General features: G+C 32.6%; 1 protein-coding gene across 1 annotated transcript in view; it reads left to right on the top strand.

Moving 5' to 3' along the window:
- The window catches only part of Lgr3 (Leucine-rich repeat-containing G protein-coupled receptor 3), an 85,213-nt gene extending 63,356 nt beyond the window's left edge, over window positions 1–21,857 (top strand). Inside the window, exons 8-12 of the mRNA XM_065514970.1 lie at window positions 13,421–13,492; window positions 13,679–14,122; window positions 16,546–17,090; window positions 17,168–17,353; window positions 21,814–21,857. Coding sequence (XP_065371042.1) covers window positions 13,421–13,492; window positions 13,679–14,122; window positions 16,546–17,090; window positions 17,168–17,353; window positions 21,814–21,857 — 1,291 coding nt within the window. The remainder of the gene's footprint in view (window positions 1–13,420; window positions 13,493–13,678; window positions 14,123–16,545; window positions 17,091–17,167; window positions 17,354–21,813) is intronic.
- The last annotated feature ends 1,127 nt before the right edge of the window (window positions 21,858–22,984 follow it).

Raw genomic sequence — 22,984 nt, 5'->3', positions numbered from 1 at the left:
GATATTTGTAAAGGGTGTGTTTTTAAGACCAATAGAACTTAGGAAAGGATTAACTAACGATCTGTCTGATGTCATTAACAATAGAAAGGCATAACCTTCTTATAAACACTCTCCCATCACTCAGAAATGAGCAAGTCGGCTTTCGCTCAGGAAAATCTTTTGTTGACCATGTGACTATTTACTTGGATTATCATTAAGCAATCAATGGAATGGAGATCACCATTATACCTCGTATTCATAGATTTTGAGATGGCCTTTGACACACTCAATCATAAAGCCATATGGAACTCGCAGGTATGCTATCCTCGATGCTGTGATGCAAAACAGGGACTTACAAGGACAGTTGGAGGACTTGGATTATGCCGATGATATATTTCTACTTAACCACTAATTCTCAGAGATGCTGTCAAAAATTTCCACCATCAGTGAGATCGCAAAACTGGTTGGCCTGAAAATAAATATACCCAAAACAAAATCGATTGTAACACAGATCGCCGTTTCTGGAGCATGTCATCACGTGATACATAATACCTTCAAGTGTTTGTCAACCTCATGCCTCCGCAAGAGGTTGAGGATTTTCAGGCATGTAACAATAGCCAACAACCAACTTTGGGTGCAAGCAAATAAAAAAGCGGAAATGGAGTTGGATAGGTCACTACCTCCGAAAACTAGATATTGCCAATAAATGCATAGACTGGAACCCTCAGGGAAGCAGACGAGTTGGCAGATCAGCTCATACCTGGAAGCGACAACTAACAATAGAGATTTCGAGATGAAGTGTGGATGAAGTGGAACAAATAAAACATCGATTGAGATTATTTCATTACCATGTTCTAGTCCTATGCTCCTTCGAGGAGTGAAAGAAACATATAAATATCGAGCCCTTAGCGCCAAATTATCGTAAGCGACGTTTTAAAATTGTTTTATATTGCAGAAATTAAAATTTTATGGGCCTACTGATGTTTTATCGTTCTCAGAATATCAAAATTGTTAATAACTTCAAAAACATTTTTACCCACCCTACTCCAGTTTTTTGATAACAGCGTATCCAAATATTTCCCCATTTCCTCCAGTTTTTCTTTATTGGACTAACAACACAAGTATGTGTCAAATAGAAAAAGAATTGTTTAAAAATAATGACTAAGTCCAATGTTATATGTATTTGAATTTAAAAATTTTAAAAAGGCGATTTTTCGCTCATTTTTTGGGTAAAAAGAACTTTTTTTTCTTTTTAAGTAATCGCAAAAAATTTCTAAGAGGATGTATAGAGAATTTCTACTTTCTGAAAGCTAAGTTTTCATAAAATATTTTAAAGGAAAACTAATTTCAAAATTGTTGTTACCGAGGGGACCAGGTCCTTTCAAAAAAAGACCTATTTTTTATGTAAAATAAAACTTTAGGGCAAAAATTCTCAAATCGCATATTCGATATAAAAATATAGTAACAGATTTTAGGTGGTGGTCCCGATAATCCCGACCCTGGTATGTTTATTATAGCCAAAAAACTAAAAATTCCCATTTTTGGAATTTTTTAACACTTTCTTGGGAATTGCGGGATTGCTGATAATAAATTTCAAAATTCGTTTTTATTTTTCCATTTTAAATAGAAAAATCTACATAACTGTGAAATTCGAAAAATTTGTACCTATGCAAAAATTCAATAAATAAAATTTTTTGTCATATTTTTCAATAAAGTATTTTTAATTGTCAAAAGTTATAAATATTTTTGAAAAAGAGACAAATAGCTTGAACGAAATTATATTATATCGCATCATAACATTTTTAATTCTATGTATAAATTTCAAAATACATAATCAAAAAAAAACCTTCTCCAGTAAATTTGTGTTTTGTCGCTTACGATAATTTGGCGCTAAGGGCTCGATATAATCGCCCATCTTAGCAAGTCATCCGTCGAACTGTGGATAGATTTCATATCACATTTATCTGTAAATGATAAAATAACACCAACATGTCAAAGGAATGTGAGTACTAAAGTGAATATCGCCGCTGTAAACGAAAGTAACCCTCGTAATGCTCAAAAAACCTCGTCACCATATGCCCGAAATAATTATCAAATCTATTGATCTTTCAAATAAAAAATTCGTTTGATTAAAATTTACTTTTTTGTGTTTTTTTTTGTAAATTTCAAGTTATATTGAGCTTAAAAAAACACCCTTTATTTACATACTTATGTATATATGTATATATATTCTCATATGTATGTGTTTAGAGTGTATTTATATATTAATTCCATTAAATATTTATTTATTTAAATCCTTTTATAATTATATAAATGATGTGTGTGAAATAAATAAAAACTTATTTATTTCAAATGGAACTTATTTCATAGTAAATGGTAATAAATAGAAATGATATAAAATTATTATTACTAAATTTGAAACACCGAACACATCTAAGAATATAGGTAAAACAAGTGAGGAATTATAGTAGTTCAGGCCCGCCATATAATATCCTACACAAATTCCCGTTTAATTGTGTTACGTTTATTGTGTTAACCTCTTAATTGACTTATAAATTAAAAACCATATAAAACTTATTTTTATTATAAGACAATTATGAATGTTCAAGTCATTTTCTGTGGGGGACCTTGTATGGGGACTAGGGACAAATGTTGCCCACTTTTTGCCATACTTTACTGAATAATTTCAGAGTAATTAGCACTAATTTGTGCAAAATTTTATTACAATTGCCGCATAATCAACATATTTATGACTGCTCAACTAGTATTCCGGGGGGTCCATTGTATGGGTGCTAGGTGAAATCATGAACCGATATTGCTCATTTTCAATACCAAAATTTCAGCCAGCTAGCTCCTTTCATTTGGGCTCTATCGTCTTTTCAACAGACAGACAGACGGACATAGTTAAATCGTCTTAGAATCTTGTGAGAACCCAGAATATATGTACTAATGTGAGTTTGCGATAAACATTTGGATGTGTTACAAATGGAATAACAAAACCAATATACTCCCTATTTTTTTATGGTAAGTTCCCGTCCGTTCCCGGGAATTCACGGGAACGGACGGTTTTTTTTTATTTCCGGGAAGGAAAATTCAGGGAAATTACGAAACCTAGAAGACCAGACCAAATAGACAACAGAATTATAAATTTTATATAAAAATTAAATTTAGTGGTGATAATTCATTGTTCAATTAGAGTATGTATAATAAGTTTCATCAAATTACAATCATAATTAAAATTTTAAAAAAAAAATAATCGTGAATTTTATATAAAAAAAAAACTGGAGTTTTTTCTATGTACTTTGATGCAATTCCCGAAAATATTTTGGTGTAAGCATTTTTTGTGCTAACTTTTTTATTTTTTGTTATTCGAAAAATATATTAGTTGGTGTTAAAACATCAATAATAGTGCACAAAAAGGAACAATAATTGTTTTGATAGCTTAATTGGAAGTGTGAAAACAAATTATATTAATGTACAGAACTTCTCCTGAGGCTCATTCGCCAGATACCTTGTGCGGTAGTTTAGCACGGTATTGGTTTATGGTAGCCGAATCCAAATCATCCTCCCTGAACGTCCCGATCAGTTACAAGATATTTATTTGATGTTTATATGACACAGTACAGTTTTAAGTAATATAATGAACAAATTTTAAAAAAAAATCATTTAATGATTCTCACAATGGAATTCCTTTTGATATAATTTTTGTTTAGTTATATGGAATTAAAATGAATTACCATAACTAAAGCCTACATATCTAAGTACATAATTTAAACAAGAACAAATTTAAGAATATCTTTTATAGTTTTTAAAAGAGAACGTATCAAAAAAAAGTGGTGTATGGTCCCCTTCTACTCTACATTATACTTAGGTTTTTAATTCAGTAATGTGGTGAAATATATGATCGCCTCAATTTTCATTTTAAATTCACTGTAGTTTAAAAATAATATTTATACTCTCAATATTGAAAATGTTTGCAAAATCTTTTAATACCTTTATTTTTGCCGCCATCAGAACTAACACAAAGTGTTTATTTTTGAGTTTGTGTTAACAAAACCAAAGACGCCATTCATTTCTGACGCACTCAATTTCTTAAATTGGTACATTGATGCCAACAAATAATTCCAATGACAACGAAAATGGAAAATAAAATAGATTTTTGTATTGTTTCATTTTCATGAAAATAAAGAAATTACCATAATTTGTTAAATACAAAATAAATAAATATTTACACATACATCAGGGATGGAAAATACAAATATTTTTCGGTTTCAAAATAATATTCAAAGAGTACTTTTTCCAACCTCAAGGTACTAAAATCTAAAATTTATTTTCATATAAACGTAGTTTTAAGTAGTTTCTATAGAAAATATTGTTATATTGAAGATTTTCTATAGAAAATACTGTTATATTTATGATTTTATTATAGAAAATACTGTTATACACAAGACTTTAAAAAAATACTGTTATAAACAAGATTTTCTATAAAAATACTGTTATACTCAAGGTTTTATAGAGAAAATACTGTTATACACTAGAATTTCTACAGCAAATACTGTTATATTCAAGATTTTATATAAAAGATACTGTTATACACACAGTATTATAGAAAATACTGATATACTCAAGGTTTTAATACACAAGATTTTCTATGGAAAATTTTGTTATACTCAAGGTTTTATATAGAAAACACTGTTATACACAAGATTTTCTATAGAAAATACTGTTATATTCAAGGTTTTATATAGAAAATACTGTTATAGAATAGACTTTCTATAGAAAATACTGTTATACTCAAGATTTTATATAAAAAATACTGTTATACACACAGTATTATAGAAAATACTTTTATACTCAAGGTTTTATATAGAAAATACTGTTATACACAAGACTTCCTATAGAAAATACCGTTATACACAAGATTTTCTATAGAAAATATTGTTATACTCAAGGTTTTATATAGAAAATACTGTTATAAACAAGATTTTCTATAGAAATACTGTTATACACAAGAATTTAAATAGCAAATACTGTTACGAAATTGTACTTGAATTCAAATATAACGATGTGGGAATTATTAACATTGAATAAAAGCTTTCAGTTGACAATTGATCGTAAGTATGGCAACGCTGTTTATTGCGACCGTATATTCGAATTCGAATATTCAGTTAAGGAACATTGTAGAAAGTACACCACAGATGGCGTATGTATTATAAAGCTCTCGAATAAACATCAACTGAGTGCCTTAAAGTGTGCTGTATTTTTCAAGTGAATTCGTGTACATTATAAAGTGTATCCGTATTTCAGCGAATTTATAAACGTGTATAAAAAACATTGAGTGACTATTTAATTCTGTGGTTGTTGTACATTTTAAATAAATAAAGCGTTGTTACAATTTTTAAACTACTAAAGCTGGGTTTCCGCATACAACGTAATCGGCGCCGATAACGAAAACTGAAACTGAAAACGTTGGTGTTCGTCACCGTCTCGTTTCTGAATTGTTTTCGTTTCAGTTGGGTGCGTTGCGGCATAAAATAGAAACGAAATTATTTTTTTAGTTGTCATTTGGAAATTAAATAGAATTTCATTATTTTTGACAAAATCTATTATTTTTTCCTCTTCCAATAAAGAAAATTTTTTTTATTCATTTTGATTTTCTTTAAATTTGAAATAAAAAAATAATTAAAATAATTTCGTTCCTACAGCACCGAAAACAACCTACTTGAAGTTGTTTTCGTTCCGGCCCCAAATGACAGGTTTTTCGTTACTGATCGGTGCCGTTTAGTTCCCAATTTTCGTTGCCGATTTCTGAAACGAACTTTTTTTCGGTGCCGATTACGGTGTATGCGGAAACGTAGCTTAAACGGCTTTTATTTGCAACCAAAGTATCCGGTTTATTTAAAGGAAATACACCAACGTTTTGAAAAGGTTAAAACGTAACAATACTGTTATACACATGATTTTCAACAGAAAATAGTTAGCTTTAGCAGCCAATCGTTCTTAGCCATAGAAATTTCATACATAAAATACTGAAAAATTTTCGAAATTATGAAATGAGTCTCGGAAATATCGTGATACTTTTCAATATGAAATCAGTAGTATCAAAAAAAAGTTCGATCCTATCAACTTTGCCATTCCTGTTACACATGCAACAGCATGATTACACATTTTGTCTCACTATTACCGAGATATGGGAGACTTAGAAACATCCCAGCAGTTAAGCAAATAGTCAATGTATCCCTAGATAGTAATTGACTACTTGGTTGACTCCAATTTATATATTTTGGAACATTTGACACGTGCAAAGAGAATTCACTTGGTTACTTTATACATCCCATGAAATCAAGCATGAAGACAATTGCCACTTATGTGGCTCTAAGTAATCTAGAATGTAGCCACTTTATACATTTATTTTGTACAGTACTTTTTTGTACAAATTGTGTTGCTATAATTCTCATACAGTTTATTTTCATTTTGCTGAAGTATACTGACATTCCATGTAACCAAGCGTGAAATCAATTGTCACTTTAGTGTCTCTAAGTAACCTAGAGTGTAGTCACTTTAAAGGTTTATTTATGCTGCACTTTAAAAACTAGTTAAAGTGCAGTTTAACTAGAGTTGCTCGTTTACAAGCAATCGGTTATTGGACTGTTTATGAGATGCCTTTTTAACAGACTATTTGAGTTATGTAGCTAATCAAGTAACGAGTTAGGTAGCTAGCAAGGTAACTAACTCTATGTATTCGGTATGTGAATGCGTTCACTATATTGGACCAGCTATCAGACAGTCTCATTGTGATCCAAAGTGACCCTTCAAAATGCGTACAAGTTATACAAATTGTACAAAAAATAGTACATTTGCATTTTCATTATCATCCCTACTGTTAATGGCAACTGTGTGCAATTTGTTTATTTTGATTGTTGTTAAATTGTTAATTTTTTTTCGTTCGATTATTTGTTTGTATCGACATTCGACATCAACAATAAATGTAGGGATCTTAAGTAGCCCTACGTGATAAGTGGTTGTTTTTCCAACTAATACTTTCACCAAAAATAACAAAAAAAAACACGTAAACAATAACGAAAAGTAAATGTTTTTATTGGCAATGCCAAAAAGTAACACCCCCATATAAAAGTGGATAATTTTAACATTCAACGAAATTCAATTAGGATTTTTATAATTTAAAAACATTCTTTTCTGATCAATAAAATATTTTAAACTAAAAATTTTCCGTAATTAAGATCTTCAGAAGTTAACATATAAAACAATTGGCGGATTCAAACGGTCTGCTTTTAGGTCATATTGTCATAATGTCCTAATATATTATGATAGTTTAAACAAATTGTTTTGTTTTAATAACAAACCAACCTTATTAACAGTGAATATTTGTTGAAAATTTCAGCCAGCTAGCTCCTTTCATTTGTGCCCTATCATTTTTTCAACAGACGAACGGACAAAGCTAGATCGTATGAGAAACCACAATATACATATTTGAGTGACAATCAGTTGTATAGAAAAAAATTATTGTGACACTAGGCCTAAATGTTAAGTGCTGAAAATTTGAGCCAAATCGGGCAACGCTTTCTGGATTTTTTAATAAAATTTTGTCATTTATATCTCATTACAACGATAATTACGTACATATTTCGATTCTTTTGCATTCAATTGCAAAAGTATTTATTTAGTAGCAAATTTTTTTCAAAAACTGAAAAATTTGCATTTTTTTGAACCAAAGGAGAAACAGGGTTAATTTCCAAAACTTTTTTTTAATGTAATATTCATTAATATAAATAAATCTACATATTTCTAGAAAACAATGCAGAAAGTTAACGAGTTTCACCTATTTATTCCATATTAACAGTAAAATTTTGCATATTTCTGAACTTTGACCTCGATGCGCGTCCAGAAAGCGTTGCCCGATTTGGCTCAAATTTTCAGATCTTAACAATTAGGCCTAGTGTCACAATATTCCACCCGGCACTCTTTGAAATCTAAAAAAAAATCGGCTGTCACTCTAATACATATATACTACTGTGGGGCTACGGCAGATATTTTGCTGTGTTACAAACGGAATGACAAAATCATCTTTTTTGATGGTGGGTATAAAAATAGAAAAGGACATTTCTGTGATCACTAATATTTTTTTAATTGTTTTTTTAATTTTCAATTTACCCACGTCTGCACGTACATATGACATTGAACAATTGTCCCCTTCAGTTTTGATGGTAACAATGAATTTCTTTTTAACAATAATTTTCACTAATGCCAGGTTTTTGTTTGACTCCAATTTAAAGGACATTTTTTAATTTACACATTTTAATTAATTTAGCGTATAGGCAATTGTCACTTTGCTATCTCTAAGTATTATAAAGAGTATTCAGTTAATTCCATTTATATTGTTACGTTTTAACCTTTTCAAAACGCTGGTTTATTTCCTTTAAATAAACCGGATACTTTTGATTGCAAATAAAAGGCGTTTAGTAGTTTGAAAATTGTAACAACTCTTTATTTAAAATGTACAACAAGAGAATTAAATAGTCACTCAATGTTTTTTATACACGTTTATAAATTCGCAGAAATACAGACACACTTTATAATGTACACGAATTCACTTGAAAAATACAGCACACTTTAAGGCACTCAGTTGATGTTTATTTGAATAGTGTCTCTGATAATCTCACTAACTACTGCAACCTCTGCCACTATTTATAACACTGCCATCTGCACTCCAGATTGCTCTTTAACTGTCTAGAGCCTTCTAATACATACGCCATCTGTGGTGTACTTTCTACAATGTTCTTTAACTGAATATTCGAATATACGGTCGCAGCAAATGATCAATGATCAACTGAAAGCTTTTATTCAATGTTAATAATGCCCACAGATATGTTAAAGTTTGGGCATTGCTATTTGAAAGCATTATGCAACTTTAAATCAGCCGTTAAAATCGTTATATTTGAATTTTTGGATAAACTTCATGTACTGATAAGAAATTGATTCGTATAAAGTTTGAAGGCTGTTGCAATAATAGTTCTGCAGATATTCGTAAATACTAAATACGAAGTTCCATGCCCACTTATCCACTCCTGCCCATTTTCAGCTATTTTATGTAAAATAATAAGAGAGCTATTCGGACAAAGTTGGAAGAATCTCGTAATTATAGATCTCAAGATATTTAGAAATAACTAATTACTTTGTATTGGAGGTAACTCACCCCGAGTTCCGATCCTTCCCATTTATTTTTTATTAACTTCTTCCACTGATAAGAAATTAACTCATATGAAGTTTGAAGCTTTTCACATTTACAGTTCTCCAGATATTCGAAAATAACTATTTACTTTGTATGGTAGGTGCCACGCCCACTAATTTAATACCGCCTATTTTCAGCCAAACCATGTAAAATGATAAGGGTGCTATTCGGACTAAATTTCAAGACTTCCACAATTATAGTTCACCATATATTCGAAAATAACTATTTACTTTGTATGGGAGGTGTCACACCCCCTGTTCCGATCCGTCCCATTTTTAGTTAAACTTCAAACAGTGATATTGATTCGTATAAAGTTTGAAGATAATCACAATTTAAGTTCTGCAAATATTCGTAAATAACTATTTATGGGTGGTACAAATTTTGCCCTCTTTTGTCCCTTTGTGGTCCATGTTAAGAAAAACTATATAGTCTATAATTGCTTCCAAGTAAAGGATTATCTCTGTTCCAAATTTCAATCAAATGCATGCAGCCGTTTACTCTTGATTGTTTACGAACTAAAGGTACCACTTTTACCGGTTTTCCCCATTTAAATCTCTTTCTGGTCCAAGTATTAAAAAAGATATAGCCTATTGACGCTTCCAAGTAAGGATCTATCTATTTCCAAATTTCAATAAAATCGGTTCAGCCGTTTAGTCGTGATGCTCAAACAAACCAACAAACAAACTTACAAAGACATTTATATATTTATATGGATATATTGTTAGCTATGACCTTTTCCCATCTTTCTGGCAACATATGGATTCCGAACCAGAAGAATTTATCATCTTTCGACGCCAATAACGAATCAAGCCAATATCGGATACTCTGTTCCAAAGTGAGAGAGCATCGATCGAAACAAATAGTAATTGGACGGGGCACGGTCTGGACTAAAAAGCGGGTGAGGCAAAATTTTCTAACCACTTCATTCTAAATACTTTTTAACAGGTATTGCAAAATGTGGACGATCGTTGTCATGATGGCCGTTTTCGGCCCATGCTCGCTTCAAACGAATCAGTTGCGTTCGGAACAGGTTCTCAGTGATGGTCTGATCAGATTTCAGCAGCTCATTTTAGATAGGACCCTTTTGCGTCCACCAAATACAGAAAATTACCTTAGTGTCTTGGATATTTGGCTTTGGTGTCGATTCTGCTGGTTGGAATGATTCGGTGCAAAAATGGTTTTCTTTTATCGTCTCAAGGTCTCTCGACTTCAATTCCTATGGTAATTTCTATGCTTTTGGATGAATCTTGCACGTTTTGAAATTGCTGCTTGAGTAGCTCACAATGATTTTACAAGCTCTTGTTGAGTTTTACAACAATCTTCATGGAGTAATGCCTCCAATTCTTGGTCTTCAAATTTGTTTGGCTAGCCTGGGCGATCTTTGTCTTCCTTGTCACCACTTCTGACCCACACAAACCATCTCACGCACGTTGAAACCGATGGAACACATTCACCATAAGCTTCTGTGAGCAATCGGTGTGCTTCAGCGACATTTTTTTCCAAATTAAAGAAGTAAAGCAAAACTTCCCGCACATGACACTTTGTTGGCACAAAATTCGAAATTTTCGAAGAAAAAAAAGTTGTTTTGTTTACACTGTTATGTCCAGTACATATAAGTTATTAAAAACAAGAAGATACGCCATCTATTGTGAATCTCGTATTTTTCAGTCATACACCCAATAATAATGCAAAGAAGAACAGAGTAAGATAATAGCGATCATACTTAACCGTATAAAGGAGCTTATAGAGATCGCCATCTAAACCTGCCTAATCTTGTGCGGAGTTTACACGATCCTATGCAGATCCGCAGTTGATTGTCATCATAGCCCTTTTTATGGCATTTTCCATCATTTTGGCCAAAACTTCGTGCGATAGGTCCTCACATTCTTGACGGATATTTTCTTTAAGAGCTGCAAGAGTCTGAGGCTTGTTGACATAAACCCGCGACTTCAAAAATCCCCACAAAAAGAAGTCTGGAGCGGTCAAATCAGGCGATCTTGCTGGACAGTGCAAATCGCCAAAACGGGAGATTAGGAGCCCAGGTAATGCATCCTTCAGCATATCGGTTGTGGCACGTGCAGTGTGTGCCGTTGCACCGTCCCAATTCATCAAGTTGCGGCAAAAAGAAGTCGTTGATCACTGCCCTGTAGCGCTCACCATTCACAGTAATCGTTTGGCCCGCGACGTATTCGTAGAAAAAAGGTCCGATGACTCCTTTGACTGACTTTGAGCGGGTGTAATGGCTCTTCGTGGGTTACAGTGCCCCAGAAGCGTAAATTTTGCTTAGTTACGTACCCGCTAGGATGGAAATGGGCCTCATCACTCATGATTATTTTTGATGAAAAATCATCTTCCTCTTGGTGGTGATTAATGATTGCTTGAGCGTATGTTAGACGCGATTGGCGGTCAGCAGCTAACAGCTGATGCACCGTCTGGACTTTGTACGGAAACATCTTCAAATCTTGTACCAAAATTCGCTGTAAAGACCGTCGACTGATACCCATTTGCGTGGCACGTCGTCTGGTCGATGTCGACGGCGCTTCCATGACATCCTCGGCTACAGCAGCAATATTCTATGCAGAACGGCTACTCCGGGGTCTGCCACGCCTGGCAGCATCTCGTGTTGTGCCAGTCTCTTCGAGGCGAGCGGCTAAACGTCGCAGTGTTTCACCAGTAGGCGTTGGACGGCCAGGAAATCTGCGTTGTGCCAAAGTCACCGACCAATTATTGGTCAAATAAATAGTCAGCAATATTCCGCGTTCTGGAGCAGTGTAGCGTAACATTGTTTATTAACGTGTATTTCGCATGTGTTTACTACACAAATGTTAAAACAGAACTGACATTAGGGATTACTTTTGCGCCACCTTGTAGAACAACGTGTAAAATTTACTATAAGTTTTACATTATTTTTGTCTACTTTAATTGTGCTAGCACGGATTGGTCTAGAACGGTGAAGATGTAAACAAAAATGTATATCTCTACTAAGAGCAATCTGTCAATAGATGTTAGGTTCTCCATATGGGACATTTTTTGGAAACATTTTATGTTTAAACTGAATTACGTCAGGATTACTTAACACCGTATTATTCATTGTTGTTTTGGAAGACATCGACGAGATCGTCCTTTAGCACTAACATTGCAAAGTTTGGAATATTTGAAACAAATGTAAAGCCAGTATTTTTCTATTAATGCACAATCTTCATCAAAAGCAGTCTTGGAAGAATACTTTGAGAGGGAAATTCTAATGCGCTATGGTAACGAACGGGCTGAATGTTTAGCCAATAAGGAGACTGGACGTAATTCTGCCAGACCGGAACACTTATTTAATATCCCTTATGGAATGACCGGAACCTTGGTTGGGTCGGACAAGCTTAAGGATTTATCTAGCTGTCCAAGGGTAAATACCAGAAGCTACTATTGCTTTTTAAAGGTGACTTCTAGTCTTAGATACCACCAGTACGCTCTGGATTATGATGCCACGAATCTTTGCAGATTCTGGGCATTAGAAGATGAAACCTCATACACTGTAGTAGTATGTGACAACCCCGGCGCCTTATAGAACAAAATGTCTTGGGGGACCTATTGCCTCCTAAGGATATTTTCAATCTTCCACTATGGAGGATTTTGAACTTCATTTGAGAATTTAACTTGTTATGGTGAACAGTAAGGCTGCACAATATATTCCTTGGCTCGTGGTTTTTCCTTCCTCCTGGGATACTCAGATGTTAAAATAACTAAACACAAAGCGAAATGTTGACTAGAAGTGGTAGGTAAAATCACTAGTTCGAGAACAGTCACCAAAACTGCAGGGTTGGGTGAAAGCACATACATAAGGAACATTTACTTAGGCATGAATTAATTCTGTTTAAATGGCACGTTTTTGGTGTTTCTTTCTCTCAGTTATTGTATCCATATTAGTAATACAAACACACACTCACTCTCTTATTTTTTTAAAAAAAGGACAAATTTAATGCTGAAATTTAAATATTGGTGAAAATAAGGTCAAACACAAAATGTAATCCTTTAAGTATATATGTACGTTTATTAAAAACATCTATAATAAAACTGTTTATTTAAACAAAATCTGAACTTGTTCAAAAAAAAAAGTTATTTGTTTTTCTAATAAGGTTAAATGACCGAAAACAAGTCAATTGTTTATTTTGCTAATAATGTTTCTTATTTCTTTGGCAGACGTTTAATTAATAACCCCCTGAAGCACTTAAGTGGAGAAACGTTTTTTAATAATTATCATTTGGATGCTTTGTAAGTTGCTTTAATATATTAATCAAATATGCAACAGATTTTAAGGTTTTAGTTACAAGAAATTAGTTAGGAATTGTACTGTAATTTCATACTAAATAAAACCTTTAAATCTGACCAATTTAAACTTTACAATAGTAATGTATAAATTAATTAATTTAGTTTCATTTTACATATTTTTCTTTACAGATCCTTGGGCCACACCCCCTTAAGAATAGAAAATTCCTTTATGCAATGGCTGAATATTTCTTATTTAAATCTGACTGGCATACGTTTCGAAATGATCGAATTTGATACGATTAAAGTAATGCACAATTTAAAGTATATAATCTATGATCGTTTCTATTTCTGTTCGATGACACCGAATGTGCGCATGTGCAAACCCAATTCGGATGGTGTGTCTTCGTTTAAGGATCTGCTCAGTAAACCGGTTTTACGTTATTCGGCTTGGATAATGGCTTTTATAACCATAACCGGTAATATCATGGTGCTGTGGGGTCGTTTTATATATCGTGATGAAAATAAAGCGGTGACTATGGTTATAAGGAATCTGGCATTGGCGGATATTTTAATGGGGTTTTATTTGTTGACGATTGGTTTGCAGGATATACGTTACAGGAATATATATCATAGGTAAGTAGGGGGAACTAGAACTTGACATTATAAACGGTATTGGGTTGACAATCAAATATCCCTGTTTTCACCACAGAGTGGGGAAATAAATCTGTAATTTCAAAACGGATAGTCCGGCTTTAATAAAATTTTCCATGGCTATATATGGACCCAGTGGGTATAGGCGGACTCCCAAGGCCGCAAAGTGGGGTACAGCGGGTATATGAATTTAATTTAAAACCATGTAAAATGTTTGTTCTCGATTCCATTTGAAAGATAAGATCAAATTTAGTGATCATTTGGTTTGCCAGCTGCCACAAATGTTTATTCCGATTATTAAAAATGGAACGCTTTGCGAAAGAGTTTGGAAATTTATGCTGGTCAAAAAATTTGATGAAACTGGGTCAGTTATGGATCGGTCTCTTGAAAACATTGCCAAAGACCCGAAAATATCAATCGTTCTCAACAATTTCAAAATTTCACGAAGCACTCCGCAGCGAATTTTGACAAAAAACCTTCACCTTCATATGTACGATATTCAGCTTACTCAGGAGCTTACGAATTGCCGGCGCTTTCCATGGTCTGCTGGTTTGCCATGGAAAGCGCCGGCAATTCGTTCAATGATTAATGGATCAAAGTGAAGTCAATGCCAATTTTTCGAAAAAAGTTATCTTCTCCGATGAAGCGCATTTCCATCTGAATGGCTTGATGCTTAGAAAATCCATATGCAATTCATGAGAAACAAATGCACCCACAACGAGCAACTTTCTGGTGAGGATTTTTGGTCAGGCGGCATGATTGAGCTTTATATTTGTGAAGATGATGCCGAAATGGACAAGATAATGGAGTTTTTGTTGTCTCAACTAAATGGCATGGATCTGGACGGCATGTGTTTTCAGCAAGACCTACAACACCACGCATGCAACAATCGATTTGTTGCAGCAACGATTTCCAGCCACCAAGATCATGGGACTTAACGCCTTTTTCTTTGGGGTTTTGTGATTTATTTGATTTTATTGGATTGTAAAGAATAAAATATTCGTCAAATGGCCCCCACGCTTCAGATCACATGCCATTATACTCTTTTCATGAAATTTTCCATGACTTTTTCACAGAGATGTGGCAGTATCTCACCGATGACGCATTGGATCTCGGATTTAAGCTCAGGAATTGTTCTGGTTTATTCGCATAAACCGACAGACTTCTTCTTCCCGTATAAAAAAATATAATAAAATGAAGTATGAATTTCATGGAATTCTATTCGTTTTATTAAATTTAATTCAATATTAATTTTAAGGCAGCACGATACACAACATTTTTCATTTTCTGCTGCGGAGCGTAATTAAAGAGTCAGGATGTCATTTCCAGATTTATGCCGTACACTTCCAGCGACTGCCTTTGTGACTTGTTTATGGTCATCGCGAATGCAAGTTTTACTCGGAACTGTATACATTTGAACTGGAACGGCAAATCGGTTTGGCATTCTTCTCCCTTGAACCTTTCAAAATCCTTGCCACTATCACATTGTAGATTAGCTTCGTCACAATCAGTCGGATTCCATTGCATAGTTTCGAGGCAAGCATATTTCGTAGACAGCATGCCAGGCAAATCCAAAGAGTTTAGGAATTCAACTGGTCGATCAATTAAAGCGATCGATCAATTTGTAATGTTTGGATATACATTAGTGATGAGATAATCTTTCGTTGAAGTGAATTGCTAAATGGTAGGTGGAATCAATATTAAACCACTGGAAGTATCTACCGGAATTTGGCCTTATTCAAATCTGAATATCTTCTAAACTGTAAGAGATAATATTTTGTGAATCTCTTATAGTAGATTCCATACATATTCAAATCATTCATATCGGATCGTAAAGTATCGTCCCCGATGTACGTCAATTTGGGACCTTGAGACTCCAGACCAGCTAGGTCTGTGAAGTCCATATTCAAAACATAAACTCAATAACACCTCTTCTAAAGACTGAGATCGAAAAAACCTGAATTAACACAAGTTTTTTTTTTTTTTAATGAAGTTATTTACATAGAGAATTATATATAGAGGCGAGACACTCCGATTTGTCAAACAAAAATACAACAAATCATATGTCTGATACAAAAACAAAATACATTGACTAGAATGTATTTTGTTGTTGCCAGAGATAGGTTTTTGACAACAGACTTAGGTTTCTGACAATTACGTCTCGTCTCTATGTTACCCTATGATTATAATGGATGGCGAAACATATGTTCTGGAAAATTTTAGGTGTAAGTTAAGTGGTTTTATTTTTATTAACAAATATGTATGTTAAGATTTTTTCGAACTCAGTCCTTATATCCATGACAATTTGTTTTAACGAATTATTTCCATTTTCTTTTAATTCCCCCACTGTGTACTATAGACACAGTCGATTATAGCTTTCTAATTTCTGTGCTTTTATTTTTCAGGGTTGCTTTAGACTGGATCACTTCATGGCATTGTGCGGCCATTGGTGTATTAGCAGTCAGTTCCTCAGAAGTTTCTATGCTCATATTGGCCTTTATGTCTTTGGAGCGTTTTCTGCTAATAGCCGATCCATTTCGTGGCCATCATCGCATCAGTGCCCGAAACATATTTATAGCTTTACTCACCATTTGGCTAATGGGTGTGGGTATAGCAGTGGCTCCCGTCATCCTCTGGCATTCGAGTACAAAATTCTATGGCACATATTCGGGCACCTGTTTCCCGCTACACATACAGGAACCTTACCCGCTGGGTTGGCAGTATTCGGCCTTTATGTTTTTGGGTGTCAATCTATTTTTGTTGGTAATGATTGCTCTGCTGTATACCGCATTATTGATATCGATATGGCGTACACGTAAGGCGACACCACTGTCGCTGTTGGATTGTGAATTTGCTGTGCGTTTTTTCTTTATTGTCCTGACAGATGTTTTATGTTGGGCGCCCATAATTGTCGTTAAAATCTGGGTTTTCTTTAATTACAACATTTCGGGTAAGTGTTTAAAAGCATGATTTTAATTTACATTTAATTAAAGCTAATTTAATTTGCTATTACTCGCTTATCTTTAGATGACATTTATGCTTGGCTGGTGGTTTTTATTTTGCCGCTAAATTCAGCTGTTAATCCTCTTTTGTATACGTTTACAACACCCAAATATCGTAATCAAATTTTATCGCGTGGTTGGAAGAAAATTACCTCACGTCGCCGGCATGAGCCATCAAATGGTTTAGCGACAACAATTGCAACAGCTACAGGTTCATCAAATCCAGGTGAGTTGGTTTTTATGTAGAAATACATACATACATATATACAATAATTAATTTTTTATGAACTAAGATTTGTTGAATTTAACGAAAAGAAATTTTAAAGTCTTTTAATCACCAAAAAAAAAACAAGAAAGTATAGTCGGTGAAGCCCAAACATATAATACCCTACACTGAGTATATTAGCTAATCATTATACCCTTTTCACGAAGGTGAAGTTTGTCATTCCGTTTGTAATTTCCACAATATAATTTTCCGACGCTATAAAGAATATATATTTTGGATCCTTATAGATAGCGGAGTCGATTAAGCCATGTCCGTCTGTCTGTCTGTCCATCTGTATGTTGAAATCAATTTTCTGAAGACCCCAGATATCTTCGGAATCCAAATCTTCAATAATTCTGTCAGACATGCTTTCGAGAAGTTTTCTATTTAAAATCAGCAAAATCGGTTCACAAATGGCTGAGATATGAGGAAAAAACCAGGACAACCTCGATTTTTGACCTATATCTGGATAACATATACAGTGATTGACAAAACAATATAAACTTTTCCAAATATTCCATATGTAGACCAAAATTTAAAATATTTTTTTAAAATAAAAAATTTTTTTAGTATTTTACTTGTATAGTTTTATTTATATACACATCTGCTCAAAATAATAGATACACCAAAATTTATTTTTTAAAAACGAAAAAAAAAATGGTATATTGTAAAATTATAAAAAAAATTCAGTCGATTTTTATTTATAGTTAAAAGGAGAGTAAAAAACAAAAACAAAATATTTCATAATTAATAATAAATATTATAAAGTAAATTAAATTTCTTAAATTTCGAAAAATTTGGTGCTCATAATAACAGATACATTTTTAAAAATTCTTATTAAACAAAAGCTAATAAATTTTATCTTAAAAAAATTAGTTTATTATTAAAGTAAAGCTAGTATCCAGTATATCCACCTTTGTTTTGTAAAACTTTCTCCACTCTTCTGGGCATACTGGATATCAAGTTCTGACACTTCTCCAATGGAATCTCGTACCATATTTTTTGCGTTTTCTCCCATAAATCGTCTTTATTTTTGAAAACTTCCTTCGAAAGCCTTATCTTTAATTCACTCCACAAGTTTTCTATTGGGTTTAAATCAGGGGATTGGCTGGGCCAGCTTAAAACAGGTCGTTATTCTCCAAGAACCAGTTTTTAACTAATCTTGAACTATGTTTTGGGTCGTTGTCCTGCTGGAATGTCCATATTAATGGCATATTTTCCGATGCATATGGAAGCATTACGTTTTCCAATATGTCTCTATACCCACTAGCATTCATGGTATCTTCTATTCGGAATATCGGACCAACACCATTCCATGAAAAGCAACCCCAAACCATTATGTTTCCCCCGCCATGTTTTACCGTCTTTTTTGTAAATTTAACGTGGAATTCTTTTCCTTTTGGTCGGCGTACATTTCTTTGGCAGTCGTTTCCAAACAAATTTATTTTTGTTTCGTCGCTCCATAAAATATTTCTCCATTTTTTTTCGCCTTCACACCCGGACCATTGTAAGTGCTCTTTAGCAAATTCTAATCTTGTCTTGATATTTTTTTGGCGCATTAGTGGCACTTTTCTGGCAATTCTTCCCGGCAATTTAGCTTGTAAAAGACGACGACGAACTGTTTGTGGACTGATTTCGTTACATAGCTCCGCAGAAATAGCTTTCGATGATATGAAAGGGTCTTTTTTAACCATAAGGACGATCCGCCTATCTGTTTCTGGACTGGTTTTCTTTGGTCTACCGCGAGTTTCTCTTTTTTGTTTTTTAGATAAAGCATTTTGGACAAAATGTAAAGATCTTCCTATGCTCTTTGCTATTTCCCGTAATGATTTTCCTTGATTTCTCATCGTTTGAACAATTTTTTTCTCATCTTCGGTACAATGATGATTTCGTCCCATTTTCTTCAAAAGAGTCCTATTTTTTATAAAATTGTTGCTAAAATTTAAATTATACTTACTGTTTCACGTAAATAGGAACAAAAAATTGCACAAAAAAAAAATTGTATATAAACAAATTACAAATTACTGATGTGTATCTATTTTTATGAGCAAATAATTTTTTGTAATTCAAATAAATTCGTTTTTAAAAATCAACATGAAAGCAAATAGTTGCCAGATTTTTGACTGACATGACATTGCCAGATAGAAATTTTAATAATATGATGTATTCTTAACGCTTGCGATGAAATTTTCAATGTTACCGCCATTTAAATTTTTTCCAATTAGGTGTATCTATTATTTTGAGCAGATGTGTAAATTAACTGAAAAACAAACAACATAATTAATTATATTCTGAAAAAAGGGAACAAAATTAAAAATATTCACTATTTCGCTACTGACAAAACAATGGAAACTTTTAAACTTCTGCAAGAAAGAAGTGTAAAACGAAAATAATGTTTAAAAGAAAGATGTAAAAAGCATCCTGTTTACAGTTATTTTATTTTATTTTTAAATTCTGGTAATTTTTCACAATTTTTCGCATAATTGCTTTTTTTCAAATTTAACGAAAATGGCTAAAGTTAAGATTTGTGAAGACTTAAAAAATAAAATAATTAACGATTTTAAAACTGGCTTAAAACAAAAAAGTATCTGTGACAAATATTCAATAAATAAATCAGCAGTTCCAAAAATTATAAAGAAATTTCGTGAGACCGGTTCTGTAAAAAATCAACATTTAAGTGGAAGACCTCGTAAGACTACTCCTAGACAAGATAATTTAATAGCGAGAGAGTTCAAGAAATTCCCAAAAATAACTCCTCGAGAGGTTGTTAATAGCCTAAAATTAGAAATAGAGGCTGGCCTTGGTTGCTATCGTCCTGTGAAAAAACCACTACTTTCTAAAAAGAACCGTTCAGCTCGTCTACAATTTGCCAGGGATCATTTAAACTGGTCGATACAGAAATGGAATACTGTCCTCTTTTCCGACGAATCCAAATACAATTTAAGAGGCAGTGATGGGAGCACATTTGTAAGACGACCAAAGGCAAAAAGATTAGATCCAAAGTACACTAATAAGACTGTAAAGTTTGGCGGTGGCAATATTATGGTATGGGGATGTTTTTCAGAGCAAGGTATGGGCCCAATTCTTATTATAAAAGATACCATGACAGGTATAGGATGCAGAACCATATTAAACGATGTTATGTATCCATACGCTGAGGAAAATATGCCCCTAGTTTGGAGATTCCAACACGACAACGACCCGAAACACACCTTTAGGGTTGTAACCGAGTGGTTACAATCCAACAAGGTACGTGTTTTGAAGTGGCCTGCAAAATCGCCAGATCTCAATCCCATAGAAAATCTATGGGAAATTGTAGATCGTAAAATTAGGACCCAAAATTACACCAGGAAGGAAGATTTATCGGAGGCGTTTATAAGTGAATGGCAAAATATTTCAAAGGAGACCATTGACTCTTTAATTGGTTCAATGTATCGTCGATGTGTAGTAGTTATAAAAAATAAGGGATACCCAACAAAATATTGAGTTATTGCAAAGTTTTGACCATATTTGTTAAAATAATACCTAAGTTTCCATTGTTTTGTCAATGCCGTAATAAAGAAATCTTTTAATTTTGTTTTCTCATTTTTAGAATTTAATTAATTATGTCCTTTGTTTTTTGTTAAATAGAGTTAATAAAAGTATACAAATAAAATACTACTAAAATGTTAAAATTTTTTAAAAAATTATTTCAGATTTTAGGCCACTAATGAAATATTTGGAAAAGTTTCCATTGTTTTGTCAACCACTGTATACATTAATATGGATATCTAATGATAGATATTTCATAGACATTTAACAAAATATTTTTTAACCAGAATTTTTTTACACCAAAAAAAAATTTAAATTTAAAAAAAAAAATTTAAATTTAAAAAAATTTTAAAATAACAATTCGAAAAAACAAAATTTTTCAAAAAATTAAAAAAACAACTTTGGAAAAAAAAATAAATTTTGTTTACCTAAAAATATTTAAGATTTGTATTTTGAAGTATAATTTGGTGAAGGGTAATAGAGAGCCAAATAAAGCTCTCTCTTACTTGTTTTTCTTTAAATGTGATTTCCTTTTATATAAAACTTATTTGTGGTTGAATTTGTGTGGTTACATTTATAAATCAGACATGTATGACAAAAAAATCATATTTCGGGAGGACATTTACATGGGGGCTAATTGAAATAATGAGCCAGCCAGTTAGAGGGACGGACTGACTGATTGACATCATTTAATGGACTCAGAAAATGATTCTGAGTCGGTGGGCGTAGGACTAATATTTGTGGGCGGTACAAACGCAATATAAACTCAAAGTTTGAAGGACTTTATTTTCTTCAAAATATTTTATCACATAATTTTAAACAATTTCAAACTTTTTAATTAATAATCTCCTTATTTAATTTCCATTTCTTTACAGATGAATACAGTGGCAAGGCCATACCTCTAGTCGTAACGAAATAAAACTGAATGGAGGGCAGAAATAAAACGGGCAGCTCTAAAAGGATTTCTGATGCATTTATTTTTAAGGCCAATTCATTATTTTAAACATACATAGTTTTAAAAAAGCAAACAAAGATTTTTAATTAAATGTTAAGTGTACGTTAGATTTAAGTGTAAATGTGTATGACACTATTTTTTAAAATAAATGTTATATTAAATCCAAGCTGATAAGAATTTTAAATTGCAAATTAAGTTCCAAAGAATTGAAGGAAAATATCTTAATATGCAGATAACAAGTATGCACTGTTATATTTCCTGTTTATTCATTACTACCAAACTTTTTCTACAGAAATATAGTTTGGCTGTATAAGTCGATCAGTAAGAGTGAAAAAAAATTTTTTTAGAACAAAAATATAACGATCCAGACAGCAGACATATTTACCTTCATATTCAGTATGAAGTATGTAGTTAAAATATTGATAATATGCTTTTAATTATTTTGTAAAGGGTTCCAATAACTCAGACCCTGGTATGGATATTATAGCCAAAAAACAAAAAATTTCCATTTTTGGGATTTTTCAAGAATTTTTTGGGAATTGCGGGATTGCTGATAATAAATTTCAAAATTCGTTTTTATTTTTCCATTTTGAATCGAAAATTTTACATAACTGTGAAAGTTCATTAAAAACTATTTATAAATAAAAATTAAATTTCAATTCGAACAATTTTTATCTATGCAAAAATTCAATAAAAAACATTTTTTGTCATATTTTTCCATAAAGTATTCCATGAATTTTTAATTGTCAAAAGTTATAAATATTTTTGAAAAATAGACAAATAGCTTGAACGAAATTATATTATATCGCATCATAACATTTTTAATTTTATGTATAAATTTCAAAATAATCGAAAAAAACCTTCTCCTGTAAAATTTGTGTTTTGTCGCTTACGATAATTTGGCGCTAAGGGCTCGATATACTTTAATGTCACTTTTTCTTTTAGAAAGTTAAAATTTACCAAAAAAGTTATGTACGCGGATGCTTTTTCTTATAAAATTAAAAGTATTGCCATATTTATATGAAATTTTTTTTTTTTTTAATTCTCACAATTGATGGCACGTAACCACTCGATTTAAGTAAGTCCCTAGT

This window comes from Calliphora vicina, chromosome 1, assembly GCF_958450345.1.
Source record: "Calliphora vicina chromosome 1, idCalVici1.1, whole genome shotgun sequence".
Classification (NCBI taxonomy): Eukaryota; Metazoa; Arthropoda; class Insecta; order Diptera; family Calliphoridae; genus Calliphora; species Calliphora vicina.
The sequence above is the reverse complement of the archived record's forward strand: the minus strand, read 5'-3'. Positions and strand labels throughout refer to the sequence as shown.